The 12,819-nt window shown below is 54.0% G+C and overlaps 5 protein-coding genes across 5 annotated transcripts, besides 16 other annotated features; 2 read left to right on the top strand and 3 right to left on the bottom strand.

The window, feature by feature from the left end:
• Positions 1-370: 370 nt before the first annotated feature.
• Positions 371-2,610, top strand: PVX_093605 (serine/threonine protein phosphatase 2b (catalytic subunit), putative; the record flags this gene model as incomplete). Its single annotated transcript, XM_001608541.1, has 2 exons — positions 371-436; positions 982-2,610. The coding sequence occupies 2 exons, from the start codon at positions 371-373 to the stop codon at positions 2,608-2,610; spliced, it is 1,695 nt and encodes a 564-aa protein (XP_001608591.1).
• Positions 438-457: a microsatellite.
• Positions 746-795: a microsatellite.
• Positions 1,867-1,987: a microsatellite.
• A 494-nt stretch (positions 2,611-3,104) lies between the features above and the next one.
• PVX_093600 (hypothetical protein, conserved) lies at positions 3,105-3,978 on the bottom strand (the record flags this gene model as incomplete). The annotated part of the gene is made up of 2 exons (XM_001608540.1): positions 3,285-3,978; positions 3,105-3,190 (listed from the first exon to the last, which is right to left on the bottom strand). Exons 1-2 carry the CDS (start codon positions 3,607-3,609, stop codon positions 3,105-3,107), a joined length of 411 nt encoding a protein of 136 aa, XP_001608590.1. The 5' UTR covers positions 3,610-3,978.
• Positions 3,257-3,280: a microsatellite.
• Positions 3,281-3,308: a microsatellite.
• Positions 3,979-4,435: 457 nt separating the features above from the next.
• Positions 4,436-4,455: a microsatellite.
• Positions 4,440-6,176, top strand: PVX_093595 (cyclophilin, putative; the record flags this gene model as incomplete). Its single annotated transcript, XM_001608539.1, has 1 exon — positions 4,440-6,176. The coding sequence occupies one exon, from the start codon at positions 4,440-4,442 to the stop codon at positions 6,174-6,176; it is 1,737 nt and encodes a 578-aa protein (XP_001608589.1).
• Positions 5,009-5,039: a microsatellite.
• Positions 5,817-5,843: a microsatellite.
• Positions 5,831-5,913: a microsatellite.
• Positions 6,177-6,370: 194 nt separating the features above from the next.
• On the bottom strand, positions 6,371-9,124 carry PVX_093590 (hypothetical protein, conserved; the record flags this gene model as incomplete). Its single annotated transcript, XM_001608538.1, has 1 exon — positions 6,371-9,124. The coding sequence occupies one exon, from the start codon at positions 9,122-9,124 to the stop codon at positions 6,371-6,373; it is 2,754 nt and encodes a 917-aa protein (XP_001608588.1).
• Positions 6,611-6,672: a microsatellite.
• Positions 8,682-8,743: a microsatellite.
• A 1,284-nt stretch (positions 9,125-10,408) lies between the features above and the next one.
• Positions 10,409-10,470: a microsatellite.
• PVX_093585 (SF-assemblin, putative) lies at positions 10,451-12,491 on the bottom strand (the record flags this gene model as incomplete). The annotated part of the gene is made up of 2 exons (XM_001608537.1): positions 10,451-10,687; positions 10,809-12,491. The coding sequence occupies 2 exons, from the start codon at positions 12,489-12,491 to the stop codon at positions 10,451-10,453; spliced, it is 1,920 nt and encodes a 639-aa protein (XP_001608587.1).
• Positions 10,872-10,891: a microsatellite.
• Positions 11,584-11,604: a microsatellite.
• Positions 11,844-11,870: a microsatellite.
• Positions 12,111-12,279: a microsatellite.
• Positions 12,492-12,819: the final 328 nt, after the last annotated feature.

Raw genomic sequence — 12,819 nt, 5'->3', positions numbered from 1 at the left:
TATGCTTGCCAAATCAACAGTTTTCTTTCCCCTTAGCCATTTGTTTAGTAGCCTCAAATGTCATTCGTACGTCTTACCCCCCACCCCTGTTCTTCTTCCGCCGCTTCATCCCCTTAACTTTTTTTTTTTCCCCCCCTCTGTCAATATGATGCCTCACTTTTTATGTAATTATAAATTTCCAAATTAATGTGTTTAAGTAAAAAAACAGTCAGGATCGTTTACCCCTGCAGAATTCAATAAGGAGAAGGAAAAAAAAAAAAAAGAAAAAGAAAAGAAAAAAAGAAAAAAAAAAAAACGCTAAGTTGAAGAAGTTGAAGAAGTAAAGAGAAAAGGAAAAAAAAAAAAAAAAGGAACCCCCAATTTCGCAGAAATGGAGCCTCTACCAAACCCTAAGAACGATAGACAAGTGAAAGACGTGGAACCCCCACCAGCTAAGGTAACAATTGGAGCGGCCTATCTCAGCGGCGCCCATCTCAGCGGCGCCCATCTCAGCGGCGCCACCTCTGCGGCGCTTCGCCTTTGTAGCTGCGCGGTGAATGGACCTGTGCGCGCTGCGAACGAGCTAGCCAGGTTGGCGAACATCCAGGGGGAAAAAAAAAAAAAATCCACGTGCAGCATTTACGCAGCGGTGCGTAAAACGCACCAGTAGGGATAGCCAGGTGTAACTCCTACTTACCGTTGCTCTTCACGTGGCGTGGCCCACCAGAGGGAGATCCCACGTAAACTGCTGCCGCCAACGGGGTGGCCACCTCCGGGTGGATGCAATCGAGGCGAACGGGGATGGGGATCTCCCCTATCGCGCCGGATGGCCATTTGGAACGCACAGTGCATCCGCGGCAGCAACTTCATCGCCACGGCTCAGCTGACATGATGGTCACCACTGCGCTAACCTCACCACTGCGCTAACCTCACCACTGTGCGAACCTCATTGCCACTAACTTCTTTGCTAACCTCACCGCCAACCTCACCGCTACCCCCCAGCCGCTGAGCCTGGAGCTGCTGTACCCGAACGGCACGGACGAGCCGCCAGACTACAAGGCGCTGCGCGACCACCTGAAGAAGGAGGGGCGCATCCGCAAGGAGGACTGCCTAGACATCATCAAGAGGGTGATCGACATCGTGAGCAACGAGCCAAACCTGCTGCGGCTCCAAGACCCAATAACGATCGTGGGGGACATCCACGGCCAGTACTACGATTTTCTGAAGCTACTGGAAGTGGGAGGAAACCCAGATAACACTCAGTTCCTTTTCCTGGGCGACTACGTAGACAGAGGTTCCTTCAGTATAGAGGTCCTGCTCCTCCTCTACGCCCTCAAAATTAATTTCCCACATAAAATATGGCTCATAAGAGGAAATCACGAGTGTAGGCAGATGACCTCCTTCTTCAATTTTAGAGACGAATGCGAATACAAATACGATATGGTTGTGTATTATGCCTTTATGGAATCCTTTGATACGATCCCCTTATCGGCTGTAATCAATGGGAAGTTCCTAGCCGTCCATGGGGGGTTGTCTCCTCAACTGGTACTCCTCAATCAGATATGTTCCTTCACGAGATTCCAAGAACCCCCACGGTCAGGGATTTTCTGTGACATTTTATGGGCGGACCCAATTGACGAAGATAAAGAGGAGCATACCATTCAGACGGAATCCTACTTCCCCAATGACATCCGAGGGTGTAGCTACTTCTTTGGCTATAATGCTGCCACCACCTTTTTAGAGAAGAACGGGTTACTCTCCATTATAAGAGCTCATGAGGCACAGTTGGAGGGATACAAAATGCATCAAACCAATTTGAAGACCGGCTTCCCCATAGTCATCACCATATTTTCTGCCCCTAATTATTGTGACGTTTATAATAACAAGGGGGCTGTACTCAAATTCGATAGCAACACGTTGAACATCCAACAGTTTAGCTTTTCCCCCCACCCGTATCACCTCCCCAATTTTATGAACCTCTTCACCTGGTCTCTCCCCTTTGTTAGCGAGAAAGTCACAGAAATGCTCTACTGCATTTTAAACTCCAGCGTCAACCAATCGGATGAGGGGGTGAAGGACGTCGTGCTTCCTGCGGAGGTCCTCCAGATTATTAGCTACATAGAGGAGAACAATGTCAAGCTGGAGGGGATGACTCTAAGTGGTGGTGGTGGTGCTACTGCCGGTGCTGCTTCTACCGGTGCTACCGAGGGGTCCCCCTCCTCACAGAGGAAGGAAGCCCTTTTCAAGGAGGGCTGCTTCCACAGTGGGGCATCCAAAGAAGGGGGGGCATTGGGAACAACCTCCCCCGCTGCCGCTACTGCGACTACGCAGCAAATGGCCGCCCAGGGGGAGCAACCGGCCCACCTGCACACCGATGACGCGCAGGCGTCCAAGGAACGGTCCGACGCCCTCAGGAAAAAGGTTCAGTCAGTTGGTCGCCTGATGAGAGTGTTTAGGACGCTGCGCAAGGAGAACGAGTTGATTGTGCAGCTCAAGGGGTGCAGCCCCGGCTACCGCATCCCCGTGGGCCTCCTCCTGCAGGGCAAGGAGGGGCTGGAGAACGAGCTGGAGAAGTTCACCAAGGCCAAGCAGATCGACAGCATAAATGAGAAGCGGCCGCCGAACGAGTAGGGGAGCGGCAGAGCGGCAGGGCGGTATAGCGGCGGTTAGCCGCTGCGGTCACTCCGCCGCGAATCGCGCGCACCCCCGTATGTGTACGTCTCCCCCGTTGCTAATTTAATTTAACTTAATTTAAATTAATTCATTTATTTATTTATTTAATTTAATTTTTTTTTTTTTTTTTTCTTCCCCCACGGGTGCGCCCCTGTGCCTTTGCAGGGCGTGCGGTTCGTCTGCGCCATCGCTTCGTTTTGCTTCGTCTGCTTCGTTTTGCTGCATCGCTTCGTTTTGCTCCGTCTCGCCTCTTCACTTCCTCACTTCCTCACTTCCTCACTCCCTCACTTCCGCTGGCGCGCAGGCGCATGTGCCTCGCCCCCAACTTCCGCGCGCCGCACGCGCACCGCTAATTCGATTTAGAAATGTTTGCCAGAGAAGTCGCCAGGCCAGACAAAGGTGTGGTCTGCACTCCGGGGGGAATAGGTCTCCCAACATGGCGACTCGCCCACCTACAGGTTATACGCGTAGACGAAGGAGTTATAGTTCTGCACGGGGATGTCTTCCTTCAGCCGTGGGTCTCGCTTCGTGCCGTCGTCTGGGGGGGGAGGCGCGATTAGCATGTGGTTATCAGCTGAGTAGCAGCTCAGTAGCAACGGATCAGTAGCCAGTTCACAACTGGCGGGGCTCACCCCATATCCGCACGGGGTGCCCGTCGATGAAGATCTTCCCCTCCAAGTTATGAAAGCACTTGCGGTAGTCGTAAAAGAACAAGTAGCTCTGCACATGGCTTGCGTGCCTCGTGCTATTGTAGTAATTTTTTTTCCGCTGGCACAACTCTAGGGAGAGCTCCGGCTGCAGTAGGCTGTCCTTTATCCGGTTGATGTCGGCCCGCCGCTTTCCCCGTTCGTCTCCCAGGGGTGCATCTTCATCCGAATGGCACTGCACATTTGGGGTTCGCTTGGGGAAAAATATTTCCTCCAGCGGGGAGTACTCGTACCGCTTCGTCGGCACCATCGCGGGGGGGGAGCGGCGAGGAAGCGAGGGGGAAGCGAGGAGGAAGCGGCGAGGTTGCCTGTCACCAGCTGCCTGCCACCTGTTAAACGCTCGACCGACGGTTCACTCGCAGGTCCACCTCCCCACACATGCAGGTACTCACCGGCACAATTTTGTACCGTTCGTCGGTTGGGCAAATTTTATCTTATCGCCTCTCGTGAAGCGAAGGGAGGAGTGTCTCTCCCGCGGTCACCCGGCTGTCTCTCCGCGCCCGTGCCGTTTTGCGCAGCGGCAAAAAGAAGGGCAAAAAGAAGGGGCAAAAAAAAAGGCGCAAAAAAAAAGGGGAAAAAAATAACGAAGCAGTTAGCAAAAAATTGACGACGAATTTGCAAAAAACTGTGAACAAAGTTGCGGAAAAATTGCAGCAAAATTGAGACGATTTTCCAGCGAAGGGGCAGCAAAGGGGCAACGCCGTGACAGCAACGCGGCCGGCGCAAAGTGACCGCCCAGGGGCGTCCCACTTCACAGGGCAGGGCGGCCACACGAAGGCATCCCCAGGCAAACTGTTTTCTTTTTTTTTTTTTTTTTTTCCCAGCAGCTTGCAGGGCTGTACGTCCACTGACTTGCACGGGCGGAACGCATAGTTTTTTTGTCCCAGCCACCTTCCACTTTGGCGGCCACCCAAGCGGAAAAAAAAAAAAAAATTCAACTCCAGGGAAGTGAGAAGTTACAGAGGGGTGTCCCTCCCCCATTCAACTGTGGCGAAGCAGTCAACCGCGGAGTGATCACCCTGGTGAAGCAGCCAATCACAGGCAGCCAACCCCAGGCAGCCAACCGCGCTGCCCCCCAAAATGGGGAAGAAACGGTACGCGTACCTGCAGCTCTCGATCAACGGAATCGTGCTAGGCAAAGTATACATCCAGCTGTTTGACGACGCGGAGGTGAAGAACTCCGTAGACAATTTCCTCTCCCTGTGCAGAGGCAACAGGCACCACAGCATGTTCACAGGGGAGCCCCTAACCTATAAGCACTGCGTCATTGAGAAGGTAAAGCAAAATAAATGCATAAAGAGCGGCTACCTACGATGCAAAGTCACGCATGATAGCAGTGGGAAGGTCATCCCTCCTTCTGCCCGGATTAACAACCAGGGGAAATACGAACAAGTGGAATGCATTTTTGGCCCGAATTTCAAGAAGGAGAGATCCCAAAGGAGACATGCAAATGCAGGGCTGCTCACCATGGTCCAGGTGGGGCCCAAACGTTGCTCCTCTGTCTTCAAAATTACGCTCGGATCTGTGAGTAAGTACAACGGAAGGAACACCATCATTGGGAGAGTCGTTAGGAACATGCACATCTTGAGGGCCATCGAGTTGATTCCAGTCACTAACAAATTCGAGCCGAAGATCTGCATCTACATTAGCGATTGCAATGAGGTGAGCGAGGCCCTCTTCAGGGGGGAGCGCGTGTCCTCCAGGCAGCAGTACATCGACAGCCTCTTTGCAAATCTAGGCGGCAACGAAGCGAGAGGGGCTGCCGAAGAGAGCGACGGTAGCGACGGTAGCGGCGGCAGCGGTGATGATGATGATGGCGGTGGTGGCGGTGCCCTCAGTGGGGCCCGCGCGCGGGGGAAGCAGGCAAAGGCGAAGAACACAGAGAAGCAGAAGGGGATGGAGCTGCTCAATCGGATCCTCGCCGACATCGACGCGCTCACCAGGGGGGAAGCGGTGCAGAGGGCAGAACCCGTTCAGAGGGTAGAACCCATGCAGATGGTCAAATCCGTTGAGAGCGTCGAACCCGTGCAGAGCGTCGAACCCATTCAGAGCGCCGACCCCACGGAGTGCCCCCCGCGCGGAATGACCGACAGGGAGAGGAGGCTGCTCGAAATAAAGCTAAGGATAAACCAGTCGAAGGGGCTGAACGAGGTGGAGGCCACGCGGGGTACCTCCGCAGGCAAGACGGACGAGTACGCACGCTACCACTATGAGAAGAACGCCAGTGTCACCAACGCGTGTGGGAAGCGGCCAGCAGGGGGCGATGAACCAGGGGGTCCACCCGCTGGTGATGCTTCCCTTACTGGTGATGCTCCCCCCGATGGAGAGGCCCTCCCCACTGGTGACGCTTCCATTACTGGTGACCCCCCCCACAGCAGCGGCGACGATGGAGAGGACCCCCCGGCCATCTACACAACCAGCGCCGCTCAAGCGAAAGGCGCCTCCAAAAAGAAAAACAAAAAGGACCTACTCGAAGTTGACAGGGATTCGCGGTTTTTCAAAAAAATGAAATTCAATTTCTCCATAAATAGGAACCTATATGAAGAGAAAAAAAAAAAACTGGGGGAAAGTTTCTACGGAGGGGACTTGCTCGCTACGGACTCGTCCAAGTGCACGGAGAGTGACAAGAACAAAGTGATCAGCTTCTGCCGGAAGCAACAGGTCGTCCGCTCGAAGCTCAGTCGGAAGAGGCAGCACGAGGATGGGCTCTTCAAAAATTATATCAATAGGAGGAACAAAATGTATAACAGGAAGCTCGACCGGTACTTTAACCAGCACACGGCCGAGATTAGGCAGAACTTGGAGCGGGGCGGGTAGAAGCAAGAAGTCAGGTGGGAGGCGGCGATGTCTCCATGAGGGTAGCGGGAAGAGCGCCCCTCAGATGGAGAGTTAAGCAGAAACGTGAAAGCGCTCGGATTGGTCCCTCCCGTAGGGGGGTGCCCCACCGAGTCAATCCGCTACCACTTCTCTAGCAATCCCCTAGCGCCTCCCCACCTCGCCGCCCCCCCCCCTCATAGCTTGCTCCTGTTCTTGCCCCGCTTCAGCGTCAGGATGCGCGCGATCTCGAAGGGGTTCCTTACCAGCGGAGAGACGATGTTACCCACCCGGTTGGACACCCGAGGCGCGACCAGCTTGGCGTGCGCAGAAATGTCATTCACCTCTTTATTTAAATTTATGTTAAGTGTCCTCTCATAGTCATTCCTCTCATAAGGGTACGGCACCTTATCCACAAGGTATTTTGCAAATTTTTTATCCTTCCTATTAAAAACGCTAATGGTGTGAATTGGGATCTTTTTCTTCCTTTCGATCAACTCCTTCTCCTTCATAACTTTTTTCCTTTCCAACTCGAGCAACGTTTCGTAGTTACACCACTCCCGTTCGCTCACCCTCTCCGTGGTGACTCTTTCGTCTTCGCTCAGCTGCAGCAACTCGTCGTCCTCCCTGGGCACCTTCCCCTCGACTGCCTCTGGATTCAAGTTCACGTAGTCCTCGTACACCTCATTTTCGAAGTTATAAACTGTGAGGTGCTCTCCCGAGTTGGGCGCTGCTATCCCTTCGTCCACCGCTCCCATCGCGTCAATCGCGTCGATGTCGTGGAGGTCCCTCACCGCGGGGGGGTCTTCCCCCAAGGGGGACTCACCAGGAGGGTTCTCCAGGGGGGGCACCCCCTCTGCCTCCTCTAACGGGACCACCTCCTCTGGCTCCTCTAGCGCATCCCCCCCTGTGCCCAAAATGCCGCCCTTCCGAAGCGCGTTGGCCAAGTCCGCGTCCTTCGCCAGCTGCGCCCTCGCCTTGGACGCCTCCTTCTCGCTCGACCTGCGCACCTCGTTTGACAGGCCCAACTCGCGCCGAGCCCTCTCCGCGTCGCTGCCCTCATCGGAGGAGCAGCTCGCCATAGGATCCTTCTCATCCGTCTCACCCGTCTCACCCTTCACCCGCTCCACCTTATCTAGCAGCCTCTTCCTCTGCTGATACACTTCCTCGTCTCGTTTCCTCTCCTCCGCGTTTTTCACAAAGGCGAATCGCTCGAGGTTCCTCTTCTGCAGTTCCTTCCTCACTTTGCTCTTTCTGCTGAGGGGGGAGGCGTCAACTTCGTCACCTGATAGTTGATCCTCCTCACGGGGGCCGCCACCCCTCTTATCATCGCCGCTACCCCCCCCGGCCTCCTCCTCCTCCCCCTCCACGACGACCCTCTCGATGATCCGCCGAAGCATGTTCTTCTCCTCCTTCTCCGCCTGGAAGCTCCTGAGCATCTGCTTCTTCAGCTCCTCGTTCTTGTACCGATTGAGTAGCCGCACCGTCTTCCTCTTCTTCACATTGCTTATGAGGTTCCTCTTCTGCGCGTACTCCTTTTCATAATTGGCCAGGCTGTCTGCCAAATCAGGGTGCTCCAGTTGTAACTTGGCGAGGATCCGTTCCTCCTCCTTCTTCTCCTTCATCCGCAGGTGCCTTCTATACGCCTTAGACTTTATTCTCTTCTTATATTTGTTTTTTCTTTCCTCCTTCTGGAGCAATGCTTTCAGCTGGGCGATTTTTTTTAGCTCGTCTCTTTTCTTCTCCCTCTCCGTCTTCAGCACGTCGTCTGACACGATGAGCATTTTGGACGTCCTCAGATTTTTTTGCATCTCCCTTTCGAATTCGAGCGCCGTCAGGGGGTCTTCAGGAAAAGCGGTGGAGGGGGCGGGGGCGCCATTTTCCTCGCTGCGTACTTCGCCGCCTACACCTCCATCTACTTCACCGCCCCCCTCGCCGCTTCTCTCCCCACGCCTGCGGAGGAGGCCCTTGCTCAGGAACTCCTCCGAACTCACCTGCCCCTTCGCACTCTTCCCCCCCTGCCCGAAGTGCACCCCCTGCGCGTTATGTATCACGTAAAAGGACCTATTCATTTTGTTAATCAACTCGACGTTCTTTACGTATGCCAACTGCTCATTCATTTTCTGCTCCTCCAGGACGGATACATGCGAGCGGGACTTCCCCTTCTCAAGTTGCCCCCTCGTCAGCATGTTTATGTCTTCACCTATTTGCCCCCTCAACAGAACATCATCGCCGTAGATCAAATCGTCCAGGTCCACTCGTTCGGCTGGTTTTTCAATTTTGTATACGTCGTCCCTCTGGGAGAGGTACTGATACGACTCTGCCTCTGCCTCCGCCTCCGCTTCTTCCGGGGGGCACGACCCACTTTCCTGCTGCTGCTCCCCTTTTGTGTTTCCCTTCCCATGAGATCTTCTCCTCTTCGGGGCTTCCTCCCCCTGCTCGTTGTACTTCCTCAAAAACTGTATGAAGTTCTCCGAGGGGTCTCCCTTCTTGGCCGCCCCCTTCGCCGTCCTTTGGGGTTCCTCGCCTTGGAGGGGATCCAGCCCGTCCAGCGTTTCCAATTCTGTTTCATCTTCCTCTTCCGCTTCTTCATCCTCCTCCGCTTCTTCATCCTCCTCCGCTTCTTCATCCTCCTCCGCTTCTTCATCCTCCTCCGCTTCCTCACCCTCATCAGTGGGGTCCTCCTCGCCACCCCCACTATCGCTCTCCCCCTTCTCCTGGCTCATTTTCCTCTCCCCTTTCTTCCCCAATTTCTTCCCCAATTTCTTCTGCCCCTTCCTCTCCAGTTCCCTCTTCACCTTCCTCTTCATCTTCCCCTTGAGGGAGGGGATTTTGCCCCTTTCTATGAGCCTCGCCATTTTCGCCGCCGCTTTGCTCCCCTTTTTGCCTTTGGCTCGCCTCTCGCCCAACCCCCCGCTCAGCGTCGTCGAGGCGTCCTCCAGCCCCTCCATGGATGTATTTTCCCGCGCGCTTAAGTTTGCGAAGCCTTTTCTGCAAATTTTCCGGACGATCCACCTCGGCTTAGGGTCACTCTGGGGGGGAGGAAGCAGCGCAAGTAACAAGCTAGCCAAGTGGAACCATAAAAAAAAAAAAAAAAAAAAGCAAAGAAGAAAGAAGAAGTAAAGAAGTAACAAAGAAGTAACAAAGAAGTAACAAAGAAGTAACAAAGAAGTAACAAAGAAGTAACAAATAAATAAAAAAGAAGTGAAAAAGTTAGAAGCAAAAAAATAAAAAAAAAACCAAAAAACATATTAATTTAATAACCAAACGTGCTTACATCACATTGTAGGAACGTTCGTGCCAACACGCAGCTGATTTTTTCAACTCGCGCGAGTCGGAACCCCCGATCGGGGCGCATGCAGGGAGCGAAGCATACCCATTTGTTCTATGGGAGGCATCTCATTTTCCCGCTTCTCCCACCGTGCGTTTGTTCCTCGCGCTCTTCTTGCATTTTCAGGGAAAAAAATTTCCGTTTGCCTCTCACAAAATGTACCCTTCGCGTTGCAATGCGAAGCAAAAGAACGTACAGATTAGCCTCATTACAGAGTAGCACCAGAGGGAGGGACCTGGTGGAACAACGGGACACCTCACATGAACAGGGTGGGAAGAGACCCCTGGGAGAAATACCATCTTGTGAAAACAACCGAAGGGGAACCCCCACTAGGGGAGGAATGAAAATCCACCTGCGCAGAAAATCCCGCCAACCGATCAGCGACCTATGTTGTGGTAGAATTGCCTTTCTTGGGGAACCCCACCTAGTTATTTTTTTTTGTGTGTAGTTCCTCCTCTTGGGAACGACGTCTTGCATGGGAGAAGCCTCTGGGTCATCGGAGGGGCTTTTCCCCCCGCGCGGTTTAAGCACTCCACCGTTGAGCGGGTATGCAAAATGTTGGGCGGTTCAGCCGGACAAAAAGGTGAAGAGAATCGAAGAGCAAGAAGAGCATCACACAGCATCGAACAGCAGGAAGAGCAGCGAAACCCACTTGCATCCAGCCAACCGACCATGAGTGAAAGAAAAAAAAAAAAAAAAAAAATTCTCTGCCCATACAAACGCGAACAAATTGAAGGAACCAAATTGGCGGAAAAAATAAAAAAAAATCTGAGCAGTTACGAAAAAATTAAAAATAATTAGCCGCGGCGAGGCGAACGCGCAGGTTGGCCTGCGTGGGTGGGCTGATCTGTACGGCTGTTCTCTGCAAGTGACCCGCTCCGCTGAACCGGTGAACCGCTCAGCCCAACCGCTCCGCCGCTCCCCGCTCCCCGCTCCCCGCTCCCCGCTAATTCGAATTGATGAGGCGGAGCGAGTCCTGCAGCGCCTTGGTGTAGTGGTTGACCGCCTGCACGATGTCGTCGTCGGCCGCCTCGCGCGCCTGCGACTCCAGAATCAGCCCGTTCTTGATCGTCGCTATTTCCTCCATGACAAAGTTCTGGAAGTTTTCGTTCTTTCCCTTCCGCTCTCGCTTGACCTCCTCGATGTACGAGACGATTTCCTGGTACTTGCTGTCTCGGACGTTCTGCGGGGGGGGTGCAAAGGGGGTAGCGGTTTGGTTGGCGGCAGGGTGAGCATTAGTGAGCAGTTGGCCACGCCGCTGTCTGCGCCGTTGTCTACACCGCTGTTACACCGCTGCTGCGCACCTTCTCCGTGGCGATCCTGGCCTCGGACCTGCGCTCCAGCTCCTCCAGCTTCCTGCAGATGCTGCTCTCCTTCTCCTTGTTGCTGGCCTTGTCCTGCTGAAAGGCGGCCTGCAGACTGGCGAACTCACGAGCAATGCTGTTGTTCCTCTTCTCTAAGCCTTGGACGCACTTCACCCTCTCACTTTCTATATTACTGGCAATGCTATCTACCTTACTGTTCAGAGCCTTTATGGCTTTTTCAATCTCCCCTACCTTATCCTGCACCACATGCTCGATCTTCTCTTGCACCTTCAGTATCTCCGAGGAGAAGATGCTCTGTATCGCTCGGTTGTGCTCAATCCGTTTTTTAATTTCGCTGTTTAGGTTCCTTTCCAATTTATTAATAGCTTCCCTAATGACAAAGATTTTTTCCTTCTCTACGTTTTTCTTCTGTAAAATTTCGTTTTTGATTTCCTTTTCGAACCCCTCGATCTTTTCGCAGAGCCGCTTTATCTTTATCTTTGTGTTGTTATTGATGCACTTCCCCTTCGCTTCGACGGACCGCTTGGTCACCTCGGCGAAGAGCAGTCCGCCGCGGCGGTTGCCTCCGCCGTCATCGCCGCCAACCTCACCGCCGTCATCGCCGCCATCATCGCCGCTTCCCCTAATCGCCTTCTTCAAGCTGCAGCCTAGACTCGCATTCCTCTGCGCCTTCCCCCGCTCGCTCCGCAGCTTCGCGGGCTTGAAGAAGGAGCCCTCCTCGTGGAAGGTCCCGCCGCTCACGTGAGTACCGGCGCTTACATGCGTTCCTACGCTTACGTATGTCCCCCCGCTCACATGAGAACCGCCACCCATGTTTAGCGCCAGGCCAGACTTACCCATCGCCCCCTCCGCAAACTCCCTCTTCAGCACCCTCCCCCCCTCACAGTAATGCATAATGTCGTTTTTCGTCAAGTTGAGCGACTGGTTGAAGCTTCTATGCCCACGAAAGGTGTTGTCCTGCAGGGGGGAGTTATCCTGGAGGGGGGAGTTATCCTGGAGGGGGGAGATGGCCTCCAAGGGGGAGCTGCCCTGCGGCTTGCACGCGCGCACCCCCTCCCGGGCAGCTCTTTCTTGTCCGCTCTTTTTTGCCTTGCTTCTATTCACGCACAGCTTGGTCTGGACCTTCCGCAGCTCGCTCCGCATACCGCTCCTCACATCGCTGCTGACGTTGCTGACGTTGCTAACGTTGCTAACGTTGCTAACGTTGCTGCTTCTCAGCTCGTCGCCGCTCAAAAAGAACTCGCTGCCCTTGCGGGCGATAGGGCCCTCCTTCTTTTTGCCTGCGCCTTTGCTGTACAGGGCCTCCCTCCCCCCGAAGTAGTCCCCCAGGTTGCCCTCGCCATTGCTGCTTCCGCTGCCGTTGCTGCTGCCGTTGCTGCTGCCCTTGATGCTGCCTTTGCCTTTGCCATTGCCGCTCCCCCTGCTGCTGCCATTGCTTCTCCCCCTGGCATGGCCATCCTCTTCGTCCTCCTCAAACTCGTCGTCCAACTTAAAGTGCCCCGCGCTGCCCCTTTCTCCAGAGCAGTACCTACTCCCCTTTCCCCCCTTTCCAAAATTGTGCACGCTCTCCCGGCTCTTGTAGCAAGACTCGTTGTCGTCCGACTTCTTCTGAGACTCCGTGTCCCTCTTGTTGCTGCTGGAGGGCTCCTTCATTTCGAACATTTTTCTGGCGCGGCTGGTGAAAGAGTCTCCTCCCGCAGTGGCGACAGCTGCAGTGGTAACAGCGATGGTTCGGACTCACTACCGCTCTTCGTGTAGTGATGTGTGTGGCAGCTTCTCCAAAACAGGGTCTCCTAGTGTGTGCGACGTGCCTATCGCCGCTGTACCTTTTTTTTTTTTTTTCCCGTTCGGGTGAACTCCAATCTGGCAAACGCTTCGCCGGATGATCACACAGGGAAACCGCTACAAACGAAGCGTCTTTATATGGTGCGTCAAAATTGCAGAAGTTGAGGCTGTTTCACACTCAGAAATGAGTTCATGAGCACCCTCG

Source organism: Plasmodium vivax, chromosome 1 (assembly GCF_000002415.2).
Source record: "Plasmodium vivax chromosome 1, whole genome shotgun sequence".
Taxonomy (NCBI): Eukaryota; Apicomplexa; class Aconoidasida; order Haemosporida; family Plasmodiidae; genus Plasmodium; species Plasmodium vivax.
The sequence above is the reverse complement of the archived record's forward strand: the minus strand, read 5'-3'. Positions and strand labels throughout refer to the sequence as shown.